Consider the following 14,076-nt stretch of genomic DNA (forward strand, 5'->3'; position numbering starts at 1 on the left):
TGGAGGGAGAAGGAAATGATGGTTTTAAAACCTTGTTCAATGATGACCCCCCAAAAATCCCAGGGTCCTGACCTAGAACCTTTCTACTTAAGACTGAGGTGAGGCTGGGGACAGGGCACATACCATAGGCTTCCTCGATGAGGCCACAGTAGGGGTTGACCCCTGACCCACTGCGCTTGCCCTCTTGTTCTCCAAGCCGAAGGATGTTCTCTAACCCATTGAGGGCCACCTGCACAATCTTTGAATCCATCACAGTCAGCAAGTCGCACAGGGGTTTGATGCAGCCAAGTGAGACCAGGTACCTAGGGGCAGAGACCAGATGAGTTCTAAATTAATGCAGGGCAAGCAAGAGAGGTGCTAAGTAAGTGCTGTAGGGCCTACGGGTTTCCCTGATACATGTCAATACTCAGCAACCTTCACTTGCTGAGCCTTCATAACCACCCATCCTTTAACTCAGTCTCTCCAACCTTCCAATGCTCTGGGTCTAGTTCATTTCCATGGGGAAGGCTGCCATAGATTCCTCCACGTTGTTTCTATTGTCCCCTTACTGTAATGTTACCACTCTGAACACTTCACTTCTCTGCTTAAAATGTTCAGTCCAAGCTCTACAGGCATGACAAAAGAGACCCTCTACAATCAGGTTCTTTTTTTTTTTTTTTTTTTTTTTTTACAATCAGGTTCTTATCCTCCTTTTTAGTGTCACCTCCCATCATTCCCTTCCAAGGACACTACATTCCAGTCAAACATGTAAACATCTCTAGGTTTCTGATTCTTGTACCTTTAAGTTTTTTTTTTTTAATTTTTATTTATTTATGATAGTCACAGAGAGAGAGAGAGAGGCAGAGACATAGGCAGAGGGAGAAGCAGGCTCCATGCACCGGGAGCCCGATGTGGGATTCGATCCCGGGTCTCCAGGATCGCGCTCTGGGCCAAAGGCAGGCGCCAAACCGCTGTGCCACCCAGGGATCCCCAAGTTTTTTTTTTTAAGATTTATTTTGGGGAGAGTACAGGGGGAGACAGCATGAGCAGGGGATGGTCAGAGGGAGAAGCAGACTCCCCACTAAGCAGAGAGCTCAATATGGGGCTCAATCCCAGGACCCCTAAGCCAGAGTCAGAGGCTTAACCAACTGAGCCACCTAGGTGCTCAATGCTTTCTCCTGTCCAAAAAGGCTTTTATAACCCTGTATTCTTCAAAGCTTAACTCAATGGCTATCCCTTTTCTCCTAAGGCTTTAAAGATGAAAGTATTCCCCCCCCCCAAAAAAAAGTAAATAAATAAAGATGAAGATATTCCTACTCCTCTTCCTGGGCTACAAACTGAGGGCAAAACACTCATCCAGTTCCCATCACTCCTACTCATGCTGATGATGGAAACTAAAATCAAAGAGCATATACACACATAAAATGGCTTTCTACTTGCTTCTCCCAAGTGTCACTCCCAAAAATCATTTCCCAAAGAAGTTGCTGTGAATGAGCCACAGCATGGTTCTCCTTTATTTGTACGAATAATTGAGAATTACATAGACTTAAATTCTCTGGAGGGTAGAAAGTATAGGAGAAATGGGTGTCTGTGTCCTAGGTTTCTATTCTTTAGGAAGAAGAGATACATGCTCTAGAGGAATCTCTTTCAGATTCCAGTGCCAATCTAGCAGCTTAACAGTTAAACCTGGTGCTGCTGGACTGGGGCAGGCCTGTCCAGAAAAAGCAGTTTATTTTTTATTTATTAATTTTTTAAAAAGATTTTATTTCTTAATTCATGAGAGACAGAGACAGAGAGAGGCAGAGACGCAGGCAGAGAGAGAAGCAGGCTCCCTGTGGGAGCCTGATGTAGGACTCCAGGATCACTGTCCTGAGCCAAAGGTAGATACTCAACCGCTGAACCACCCAGGCATCCCGGGAAAAGCCATTTAGCAGTCACCGCAGACCATGAACCAAGAAGGAGAGTATATGTATCACTCAAGACAGTGAAAAACGAAAGGATACCTGATTTGCTCAGGGGTTCCTCCTGATGTGGCATTGGTGATGGCCCAGGCTGCCTCTTTCCTTGTACGGAACTCAGCTTTCTGAAGGATTTCGATCAATACAGGGAAGATATTTGCGTCTATGACAGCCTGAGAGAGGTTGGGGGTGGGGAGTGCACAGAGAAAGTCACTTTAAGAGTAAGCACATCTAGCCCGCAAAATCACCTAAGATTCAGACACCTTCCTCTTCCTGAGGTCCTTTGTTCTTCCCATAGAAGTAAGAGGCTACAGAGGAACCTGACTTCTTACAAACAGTCTTTAATAGCACACGTTGACCCCAATTTCTAAAGGGAAAACAAAATCTTTCTTCTAGAAGCAAAAATCCCACCACCTTTCATGTTCCCATGCCTTTCTACCTGCTCCTGCCCTGCCCCCTTCCTTCCTGCTTGTTCTACCTGTATTTGAGCCCTGTTGCCAGCAGTGATATTTGAAATGGTCCAGCAAGCTTCCTTCCGAATTGACTCCTTGGGGCTGCTCAGCAAGTGGAGGAGGCAAGGGAGGGCTGAACAGTTAAGAATGACCTAGAAAACCAAAGCACAGGGAACAAAAGAAAAATCTTGTAAATAGGACTTAAAATATATGCAGCAAATCCTATATCTGTTAAGAATTAATATCCAGAATATATAAAGAACTCTTCAAACTAAACAACAAAAAATTAACAAAACTAATTTTAAAAATGGTCAAAGCCTTATACAGACATTGCTGCAAAGCAGAAATACAGATGGCCAATAAACATACAAAAATCGGGATCCCTGGGTGGCGCAGCGGTTTAGCGCCTGCCTTTGGCCCAGGGCGCGATCCTGGAGACCCAGGATCGAATCCCACGTCAGGCTCCCAGTGCATGGAGCCTGCTTCTCCCTCTGCCTATGTCTCTGCCTCTCTCTCTCTCTGTGACTATCATAAATAAAAAAAAAAAAAAAAAAAAAAAAAAAAACATACAAAAACCCCCGCCAAACATCACTAATCATTAGGGATATGCAAATCAAAACTGCAATAAGGAGGTGCCCGGCTGGCTTAGTTGGTAGAACATCTGACTCTTGATCACAGGATTGAGCCCCATGTTGCATGTGGAGCCTACTTAAGCAAAACAAAACTAAAACAAACTGTAATAAGATACCATTTCAGACTTGTTAGGGTGGCTATTAAGAAAAAAACCCAGATAATACAAGTTTTGGTAAGGATGTGGAAAAACTGGAACCTAGTACATTGCTGGTGGGATGTAAAATGGTGTAGTCACCATACAAAACAGTCCACTAGTGGTCTCTCAAAATCTTAAACATTAAATCAGCATATGATCCATTTCTCAGTGTGTACCTAAAGAACTGAAAGCAGGGACTCAGATACTTGTACACCACTGTTCACCGTACGTAGCCTTATCCGTAATAGCCAAAAGGTGAAAACAACCCAAGTATCTACCAACAGACAAATGGATAAACAGAATGTGACATATGCCTATAATGGACTACTAGTCAACCATTGAAAGGAATGAAGGCATTTCACATGCCTTCATTCACATATGAATGAACCATGAAGACATTATGCTAATTGAAATTAGCTGACACAAAAGAACAACTTATATATAGTTCCACTTATATGAGGGACCTACAGCAATTGACTCCTAAGAGAAAAAAAGCATTGTGATGGCTCCCAGGGACTAAGATACAAGGGAGGAGAAACGAGTTATTTAATGGGCACAGAGAATCAGTTTGGGCTGATGAAACATTGTGGGGATGGGGGGTGATAACAATTAAGCAATAATGTGAATGGACTAAATGCCACTAAAATGACTGATAAAAGCAGTACATTGTTATAAAAATTCATACATACATACAAATTCACACAATGACCTAGGAAATGACTGTGGGTATGAATGAGATCACTCACCTGTTAGAAATTTGTCAAGAATCCCACAGAATTAAGCCAACTATTCACGACCAAAAGAATACTCTGATCTCTAGACTTTGAACAAAGGAACCCTTTCTTACCATGCCCTCCTTGGAGGTCTTATTAACATGAGGTAGTGTCTGTAGGATTCTAAGGGTGAAGGAAGTAAGAGTACGGTTTCCACAACTTTCAGTGTCTCAAGGGGACCATGACTCAAAAACTTAAGAATTAAGTCCCAGATAGTCAGTTTATTCCATTTAGTTTTCCTTCAAAAGCACGCGATGGACAAAGATTTACTTCCAACTTAAAGAAGAAATGAAGGCAACGAAGTTGCCCATGATCATACAGAAAGTGGCGAAGTTTGAATTTTTCACTCAAGCCCATGCTTTGTTTCAGGGACCATGCCACCCCCAACAGGACCAAACCCTTGGTAGGGAAGGCTTTTGTCCACAAACAACTCCCTCCTTACCTGGGTTTGAATGTCATCCCCAGTGACGATGTTACCCACTGCTCTCAGGGCAGGAGAGGCCACTTTGTAATCATTGTGCCTACAGAGGAGGGAGATCTGATCAGCACAGGGCCAGCACATAGTTTTTCAGCCTTGCCAACCACCAAGGCCAGCAGCACTCGCATGGCTCCAGACCTTTGCATAGAGCAGCAGATTGCTTGCTGCATTCTTTAAGTGGGAGGTTGGAGAAGCTTTAGGGAATCTTTCTAACCAGACCACTCACATTAGAAGCTCTACCAATCTTCGGCAGACTCCAGAGTCTATGACTGCCTGGATCTTTTCGTTGGGGCCATCAGACAGGTAAGACAGGGCCCAGCAAGCATCTGCCAGCAAGTCTGAGTCACTGCTGAAGAGTAGGCGAGACAGCACAGGCAAACAAGGGGAGACCTGTTGGAAGCAGAGTGAGAGGGACTCATGAGGGCATGGGGCTAACATCAGCTCTCCCACTAATCCTAACACTGCTGTCCCCTCCTCTACAAGTAATTCTAAGCCCTAGAGATTTCTGCTACATTACCATCAGGACTATCTTTTTCACTTTGCTATCCAAAGCATACAAGATCACCTACTTCACTGACAATTGCCTCTTTCAATTTCCCATGGATTGAAACCCTAAGGGGTTCCCCCCAAAGACTTGAAAGTTCCCTATCAAAATGCTTGCATGTGAAGGAAACTGCTTTCATTCAGAAACTGTTAAGAAACTCTCTCACCTTTGCAAACTCTGGGGGTGGGTTCTTTCCTCTGCAGAGGTTTGATAGAGCCCAGACTGCATTCCGTGTCATTGTCAGTCTTGTGGACTTAGTAAGGAGTCTGAAGGAAACAGCAAAGCCAGACAGATCCTGAGCAATGATGACCTTGGCATGGGGCTGTCACCTATGAACCCCAGGAGCAAATCCAGTAAGACCCCTAAGACTCTGGCAGCCTCACTGTGTTCTTCTACCCACAGACCTAAGTAAACTAAGCTTGTTTGGGCCAAGAGGCCAATCTACACCTTCACAGAGGATTAGAACCAGCTGTGGCTAGTTAGGACCATAGCTTGTAAGGACAAAGAGCAAGCTGGAAGTTGAGTAAGACTGCAAACCTTTTTAAGATAGGGCATATTGTGCTCCTAAATGGCCACAAGTTTTAAACGACGAGTATACTGTTCTCTTTGGAAATCAATGCTGAATATCTAGTATAAGGGCTTTAGCCATGCAGTAAGCAATGACTTTCTGTGAAAGGCCCAAGAAAGAGTTATAGTGGTAGTCTCTGAAGAACAGCTCATCCCTGGGCAGCCCTGGTGGCGCAGCGGTTTAGCGCCCCCTGCAGCCCGGGGTATGATCCTGGAGACCCTGGATCGAGTCCCACATCGGGCTTCCTGCATGGAGCCTGCTACTCCCTCTGCCTGTGTCTCTGCCTCTCTCTCGCTCTCTCTTAATGAATAAATAAATAAATCTTAAAAAAAAAAAAAAAGAACAGCTTATCCCATCTATTGTTTAGATACTCTATTTGAAGGGTATGGGAGGGAGGGATTGGAGAAGGATCCCTATGTCTTTTTTTTTTTTTTTTTTAATGATAGTCACAGAGAGAGAGAGGCAGAGACATAGGCAGAGGGAGAAGCAGGCTCCATGCACCAGGAGCCCGATGTGGGATTCGATCCCGGGTCTCCAGGACCGTGCCCTGGGCCAAAGGCAGGCGCTAAACCGCTGCGCCACCCAGGGATCCCCCTATGTCCTTTCATGGTGTCTTTAATCTGTGGTTTACAACAGAGCTCTCCAATGTACCTAGGCATAAAATAACAAATTAATGCATCTGTAGAGAAAGTTGCATTTTTCTATATGGGTTAGTCTTGCCTCTCTCTCCTGGCTCAACAATGAGGCAAGTAAGTATGACCAACATGAGAATCTACTGTGCAATGAAGAAAGGAAACAGAAGCTCCTCCTTGGCACAGACCAGTGGCACAATCTTCTTACTCTCAAAAAGAAATACTTTTAGTGTTTTTTTGCATTTACTTAACATCTTAAGGTAAGCTGCCCCCAAAGGATCTACCACATGGCTGCCTTATAGATGATGCCCCAGGTATAGATGATCATAATTACTCACGTTAACAAAGGATTAAGGATGGAACAGTTCAAGACGTAATCTCGGCAAACGGAGCTGTCTCCAGCTATGTTTCCCAGTGCCCAGACTGCCTGAAAAGGGGATGATGGAACTGTCATGCAGAGACAAATGGCTTCTGTCCATATTTTATACAAGAGTGAGGACACACCAATAACTTAGACAAAAACCATATCGAGGCCTGAGATATCCTGAACAGGATCAGGTCCTCTCTTTGCTGACGTCCTTACTGAGCTTGCTCTATGAAGGTCTTTCCTCGGAGAATTTCTGATTTAGTGGGAAAGACAGGCTGACATCCGTACTGCAGCCAAAGAAGCCAAACCAAGACCTCCCTATGCCTACTTCCCAGAAAAAAGAGAAAGTGAGAAGTTGCATTCCTGCAGCCTCACAGGATCTATCCTATATGTAGTAAGTGAGGAAAAAAAAAAAATCTAGGCGCCACGTTCTACATTCTATCCAATCAGTAAAAATCCACTGGAAGAAATTAAGTTGTCTTAATCACTGTGATATCTAGGTACTGATAAATGGGTACTGTGATGTTTTTGTTTTTTTCCCCCCAATACCACCTCTGATGCCAAATATGTGGAGTTTTTTTCTACACCAGCAATCAATTCTCCAACACCATTTGTATGTCCAACAATCCAACTCAATTGTGACACTCTTAGACTTAGTGCAGACCCTACAGGTTAAGGGCTCAGGCCCATGAGACTGTCTCCACTTCAGACACCAGTTGCAAAAAAAAACAAAAAACAAACAAACAAAAAAAGACACCAGTTGCAATTCCCAAGTGTTGCCATGCTTCTGACCAACTGGCTATAAATTCAAAAGTTCCCATAATTCCCTTCTTAGGTTCAGTAATTCACTAGAATGATTCACAGAACTCAGGGAAAAACTGCTTACATTTACTAGCTTACTCTAATGGATACAGCTCAGAAGAGCTAAATGGAAGAGATGCATAGGGCAAGGTATGGGGTGAGCAGTCAGGGCGGTATGGAACTTCCATCCCCTCTCTAGGGCACCACACCAATGTGTTCACCAACCCAGAATTTCTCTGCAGGAGGCTGGGATAGAGGCATTGGTAGAGCTGGGAGTTCTGATAACTACTCTCCTCATGTTGAGGTTGCCTAGGGGCCCCACTCAATCATCTCATTAGGTGTGTTCCATCATAAATAATAAAAAACACACTCTTCACTCAGAAAATTCCAAGGTTTTTAGTAGTTTTTAGGAACTGGGTACAAAAACCAAACTTTTTAAAATTATAATATAGGTACCATCAGGAATTAAGCCAAATTTGGGCGTTACCTGTTCCTGTACATCCTCAAAGTCCGAGTTAAGCAGCTCTATAAAAATGGGGACTGCCCCTGCTTCAATGACAATCTTCGTCTGCTGAGAGGTTCCAGAGGCAATGTTCGTTAGAGCCCAGGCAGCTTCAAACTGCAAGTGAGATCAGACCGCTATTCAGAGATCATTCCAGAGTGGCCATGTCTGCAGCTGGTTGAGAGCTGTAAGCCTCTTGCCCCTGACCAAAAAACTAAAATATGAGCCTTTTCCTCTTCCCCCTTATTTTTATCTTAAGTAGCCTCCATATCCAGCATGGAGCCTAATGCAGGGCTTGAACTTACGACTCTGAGATCAAGACCTGAGTTGAGACAGAGTTGGATTCTCAAATGACTGAGCCACCACACAGGAACTACTTCCTCTTACTTTTTAAATAGCAAAAAGCAGGGGCACCTGGCTGGTTTCAGTCAGTGGAGCATGCAATTCTTGATCTTGGGGTTGTGAGTAATCACTACACTTAAGTGATTACTTACAAATAAAAATCTTTATTTAAAAACAAATTTTTAAAAAAAGGGATGCCTGGGATGCTCAGTGGTTAAGCACCTGCCTTTGCCCCAGGGTGTGATCCTGGAGTCCCGGCATCGAGTCCCACATCAGGCTCCCGGCATGGAACCTGCTTCTCCCTTTGCCTGTGTTTCTGCCTCTCTCTCCGTGTGTCTCTCATGAATAAATAAAATATTTAAATAAATAAATAAAATAAAAAGGGACGCCTGGGTGGCTCAGTTGGCTGAGCATCTGCCTTCAGCTCAGGGTGTGATCCTAGAGTCTGGGATCGAGTCCCACATCGGGCTCCTTGCAGGGAGCCTGCCTCTATCTCTCCCTCCGTCTCTCATGAATAAATAAAATCTTTAAGAAGAGAAAAAAAAAAGCAAAAAACAGTATGAGCAGTGATGTAACACAATGGGAAGTTGGACGCAGGCTTCAATGGACCTAAGTCTAGTTCTGCACTACTGCAGCACCCGAGCCTTATGGCAAGTTGCTTTATTTCTGAGCTTCAAGTTCTTCATTTCTGAAACCAGGATCAGAGTGACATGCATCTTTCAAAGTCTCTTTCAGCTGAGATTCTGGTAATGTTCTAATGGACTTATTACCTATTTCTGAAAAGAAAGACCCAGAGAGGCTAAATGATTTGCCTCAGGTCACACAGGTAATTTAGAAGCGGACTAGAACCTTTGATTTATATTACGTATTTTTAAGTAAACTCTATGCCCACTGTGGGGCTCAAACTTATGATCCCAAGATCAAGAGTTATATGCTGTGCTGACTGAGCCAGCCAGGTACTCCTAGAACCTTTAATTTATAACTGCATAATTAGCTGTCATATTCTGGTATTTTCCTTTTTTAAAAGAAGACTTATTTATTATTTTGAGAGAGAGAGAGAGAGACAGAGTGCGAGCATGTGAACAAGCATTGTGGGAGCAGAGGAGGAGAGAGAAAGAATCTTAAGCAGACTCTATGCTGAGTTTGGAGCATGACCAGGAGCTCGCTCTCAGGAGCCCGAGATCACAACCTGAGCTGACACCAAGAATCAGATGCTTAGCTGACAGAGCTACTCAGGTGCCCCTCTCGTATCTTTCCTTTGAGATTGTTGTAGGAAGAGATTTTTTGGTTCTCTTATTTGAGGCCAAGACCTCTGAGGCATCTCTTAAATACTTCCTCATATCACTTGTCTATTTCCTGAGACATGTGTCTATAGAAACACCCCACAATTTCTTGGGAAAAGGGCTTTCATCTGGTATCCCTCTACACCAGGCCTCACCTGTAATGTACAATTCTCATTCCTCTTCAGAAACTCGACAAATCGATCCACAACTCCTGGAGTGTTGATAACTTCATCTATTGGAGGACTAGGCTCTGGAAGAGGGAGAAAGGAAAGGAAAAGTCAGGAGAAGTTTTGGCTGGTGCATTCCTAAGTAGTCCTGACCATTCCTTTTTTTTTCTTAAAGATTTTATTTATTTATTCGTGGAAGACAGGGGCAGGGGGCACGGGCAGAGACACAGGCAGAGGGAGAAGCAGGCTCCCTGTAAGGAGCCTGACATGGGACTCGATCCTGGGTCTCCAGGATCACACCCTGGGCTGAAGGTGGAGCTAAACTGCTGAGCCACCCAGGCTGTCCTGTCCTGACCATCCTTTTTTTTTTTTTTAAAGACTTTATTTATTCATGAGACACACACACACACACAGAGAGAGAGAGAGAGAGAGGGAGAGAGAGAGAGAGGCAGAGAAACAGGCAGAGGGAGAAGCAGGCTCCATGCAGGGAGCCGGATGTGGGACTTGATCCCAGGACTCTAGGATCACACCCTGGGCCAAAGGCAGGGATCCCCTGTCCTGACCATTCTTTTTTTTTGTCCTGACCATTCTCTTTTTTATTATTTATTTATTATTTATTATTATTTATTATTCATGATAGTCACAGAGAGAGAGAGGCAGAGACACAGGCAGAGGGAGAAGCAGGCTCCATGCAGGGAGCCCGATGTGGGATTCGATCCTGGGTCTCCAGGATCACGCCCTGGGCCAAAGGCAGGCGCCAAACCGCTGCGCCACCCAGGGATCCCTGTCCTGACCATTCTTAACAACATTCCCAACCTTCTTTTTGGTGAGGTAGCTTTCATATTAGTCACCTTTGAAATGCGTGATATAGTTGGGATGCTAAAGAGAAAATCAATCCTAAATTAAGTATACTCACCTTTGGCTTCCTGAAACTTAATTCCTGAAGTAAGGAATTAAGGAAGAGAAGAAAGTCCAATAAATGAGGAACCCTTATCTAAATATTTCCCTTCTATTTTTCTTTTTCTTTCATTTATTTAAATATTTCCCTTCTAAAAAGAACACTCGTTTCTTGGGAGGACTGCCTCATATCCTGAGACAAGAAGCATTTCTATCATACATCAAATTTTTACTGAGTATAAACTATGTGCCACACACAGTCCTAGGTAAAGATACAACAATGAACAAAAACAAAAGTCTCTGCCCTCAGAAAGCTTATGTCCTAATGAGGAGAGCCATTCTATTATGTTAATAAGTGTAACTGGAAATAAAGAAGAAGAGGTAGGACAGGGTAAGGTTAAAAATGCCAAGAGTGAAGGGGACCTGCAATTTTAGATAGGGCATCAGGGAAGGCTTATGAAGAACCCAGAATATGATCATATAAGGGAGATGTTGTCACACATATATCAGCAACCAGAGGATATCAGACAGAGGGAACAGCCAATGCAAAGGTAAGAATGTACCTGGTTTGATCAAGGAACACCAAAGCAGTATAGCTGGAGCAGAACTAGTGAAGGCGAGTAATAGATCAGGTCAGTGAGAAGAAACAAGGTTAAATCATGTAGGTCTTCCCTGGGGAGGACCAGGCTTTGTACCTTTGGAGAGCAGTTTCCGGAATTTCTGTGTGGTTGCTAACTGCAGGTCAGAATCATCAGAAAAGAGCATCTCCACCATCTCTCGTGTGATCACACTCTCCTAAAACATAAGACAGATTTAAGACTTTGCAAACCAATGCCAGAGCTAGATATGAGTACACACGTCTGCTTGGCATCCTGTGTTCTAAAGACTTGAGGACAAGAGGATGGCATAACAGAGTAAGGTCAGGAGAAGGTTTTGTTTAATCCATGGCTGCTTTAAATTGGGACATTTGGATGATTCCTAATCTGAGGCAAATGATGGCTTCCCTTAAGTGTTTCCTCAGGTGTCTCCATCACAGATGAAACCCTATTGATTCCTTATGCTAACCAGCTACAAAAGGACCCATGAAAGAAAGAGCTTATTAGCATGGTTGTTAGCAAAACCACTAGAGGATGTGAACTGCCCAATTTCTGTTCTATAGACACTGGTGCTTCCCAGGGCTGCCTAAAGCACATGCAAAGGCCTTACCCCAGTGGTAGAGCTCACATAGGAGTCCATGAGGAGACTGTCAAACATAGCAGCTTCTTCATTAATCAGCTCCACATTTCTCCGTTTAAAAAGCTGGAAAAAAAAAAAAAAAGACATAGTGGTGAAACTACTTACTGTAATAAAGAAAACAAAGAATGATCCAATGTTAAATTATTGCAATAACTGTCAAGGAAATGCTAGCATAGCTGAGAAAATGCCAAGTTTACTGTATTGACAGGGAAAGATATTCAAAGGCTTTATTATATCTAATTGTTCACGTTTTTTAAGAGAACTTTTTTTTTAAGTAAGCTCTGTGCCCAATGTGGGGCCTTCAATTCATGACCCTGAGATTAAGAGTCACATGCTCTACTAAGCCAGCTAGATGGCCCTAAGAGAACATTTAAAGATTTCTGTGCCTTTTGTATAAAAGTTGATGGGTAAAAAAGGCTTTGAAAAAGTAGTAAAGCAAGAAGATGGGCAAAAGCAGGTTAGGTGGCTGCATCTAGACCTGGGCAAGGCATCAGTCTGGTGGTTTGTGGCAGAGCACAGATGATGAGGCATTAATAAAATCTTAGTCCTAGGGAGACTTACAAAGAGTGGACTGAAGACAGTCAGCATAGCTGATGAACCAGCCAGGCCTAATACTGACTACAGGGGTGAGGAAAAGATAAGACAACAAAGGGCTAGACCTAGAAAGTTATATACTGAAGACATAAATGATGTCTAAGTTCTTTTTTTTCTAAATTTTTAATTTTTTTTTTTGAAAGACAGCATGGTAGGGAGGCACAGAGGGAGAGAAACTTAAGCAGGCTTCATGCCCACACGGAGTCCAAAGGGGAGATTATCTCATGACACTGAGATCATGACCTGAGCCAAAATCAAGAGTCAGATGGCTTAACCAACTGAGCATTGTTTCCCTAACAGTATGTTTGAGCATACTCAGGTTAACCTACTTGTTGCTCCCGTTTCTGCTTCCGGAGCTGAATGCCCTCTTCCTCTCTTCTTCGTCTCATTTCCTCAGGGTTCAGGGCATTGTTCTTATAGCTCTTCATTCGATAATTGTCTTTCCCTGGGCTCGCCATGGTCTCTAGAAAAAGATAAAAAATACAAAAGCTCTTTAGAGGATGCCCCACTGCAACTCCAACCAAAACGAAACTGCTATCCTAAATTTCAAGCATTTTGAGTAAAACGTCTGCCCAGTATCAAGGTCTGAAAATCAGTTTGTCAATTTTTCTTTCAAGTAAAAATAGTGTCAATTAAAAAAGAATCCAGTACAGTTTACATACAGTAAACTTTGTGTTAGTATTAGCTGTATTAGTTTCAGGCATAAAATACAGAGGTTCAACAACTGTATACATTACTCAGTGCTAATCAAGGTAAGTGTGCTCTAAATCCCTATCACCTATTTCATCTGTCCTACCACCTGCCTCCCCTCTGGTAACCAGTTTATTCTCTGGAGTTGAGTCTATTTTTTTGGTTTGTCTTCTTTTTCATTAAAAAAAAAAAAAAAAAGTGTCAAAAAAAAAGGGTGTCAATTTAAAAAGTGTGTTTTTTTTTTTTTTTTAAGATTTATTTATTTATTCAGAGAGAGAGAGAGAGAGAGGCAGACACAGGCAGAGGAAGAAGCAGGCTCCATGCAGGAAGCCCGATATGGGACTGGATCCCAGGTCTCCAGGATCACACCCCGGGCTGCAGGCGGTGCTAAACCACTGCGCCACCAGGGCTGCCCTAAAAAGTGTATACTTTACTTAGTAACTTAATTACTGACAAGGTGATTTTCCTACAGACACATTTTCAAAGGTTGGATTTCTTTTTTTTTTTTTTTTTTTAGTTTTATTTGTTTGTTCATGAGAGATGCAGAGAGGCAAAGACATAGGCAGAGGGCGAAGCAAGCTCCCTGTGGGGAGCCTGATGCAGGACTTGATCCCAGAACCCTGGGATCATGACCTGAGCCAAAGGCAGATGCTCAACCACTGAGCTACGCAGGTGCCCTGAATTTGTTGTTTCATCAAGAACATTCTTGGAGCCCGATGCAGGGCTCAATGCCAGGACCCTGGGATCATGATCTGAGCCGAAGGCAGACACTTAACTGATGGAGCCACCCAGGCCCCCAATTAAGGACATTTTTTAAAAAAGATTTATTTATTCATGAGAGACACATAGAGAGAGGCAGAGACACAGGCAGAGGGAGAAGCAGGCTCCATGCACCGGGAGCCCGATGTGGGATTCGATCCCGGGTCTCCAGGATCGCGCCCTGGGCCAAAGGCAGGCGCTAAACTGCTGCGCCACCCAGGGTTCCCTTTCTGTAAGTTTTAAATCATAACTATTGAATATTATATCCAATCCTTTTCTGCATCT

The 14,076-nt window shown here is 43.4% G+C and overlaps 1 protein-coding gene across 4 annotated transcripts in view; it reads right to left on the reverse strand.

Annotated features, from left to right (window-relative positions):
* The window catches only part of KPNA6 (karyopherin subunit alpha 6), a 52,401-nt gene that overhangs the window by 5,656 nt on the left and 32,669 nt on the right, over positions 1-14,076 (reverse strand). For all 4 annotated transcript variants that reach the window (XM_025448202.3, XM_049104975.1, XM_025448201.3 and 1 more), the window contains exons 2-13: positions 12,672-12,805; positions 11,719-11,811; positions 11,208-11,307; positions 9,604-9,698; positions 7,809-7,940; positions 6,492-6,580; positions 5,120-5,219; positions 4,636-4,799; positions 4,374-4,452; positions 2,416-2,541; positions 1,983-2,110; positions 124-302 (exon numbers count right to left, since the gene is read on the reverse strand). In XM_025448202.3, the coding sequence (XP_025303987.1) occupies positions 124-302; positions 1,983-2,110; positions 2,416-2,541; positions 4,374-4,452; positions 4,636-4,799; positions 5,120-5,219; positions 6,492-6,580; positions 7,809-7,940; positions 9,604-9,698; positions 11,208-11,307; positions 11,719-11,811; positions 12,672-12,805 (1,419 nt within the window). The remainder of the gene's footprint in view (positions 1-123; positions 303-1,982; positions 2,111-2,415; positions 2,542-4,373; positions 4,453-4,635; positions 4,800-5,119; positions 5,220-6,491; positions 6,581-7,808; positions 7,941-9,603; positions 9,699-11,207; positions 11,308-11,718; positions 11,812-12,671; positions 12,806-14,076) is intronic.

This window comes from Canis lupus, chromosome 2 (genome assembly GCF_003254725.2).
Source record: "Canis lupus dingo isolate Sandy chromosome 2, ASM325472v2, whole genome shotgun sequence".
In the NCBI taxonomy this organism is placed as follows: domain Eukaryota; kingdom Metazoa; phylum Chordata; class Mammalia; order Carnivora; family Canidae; genus Canis; species Canis lupus.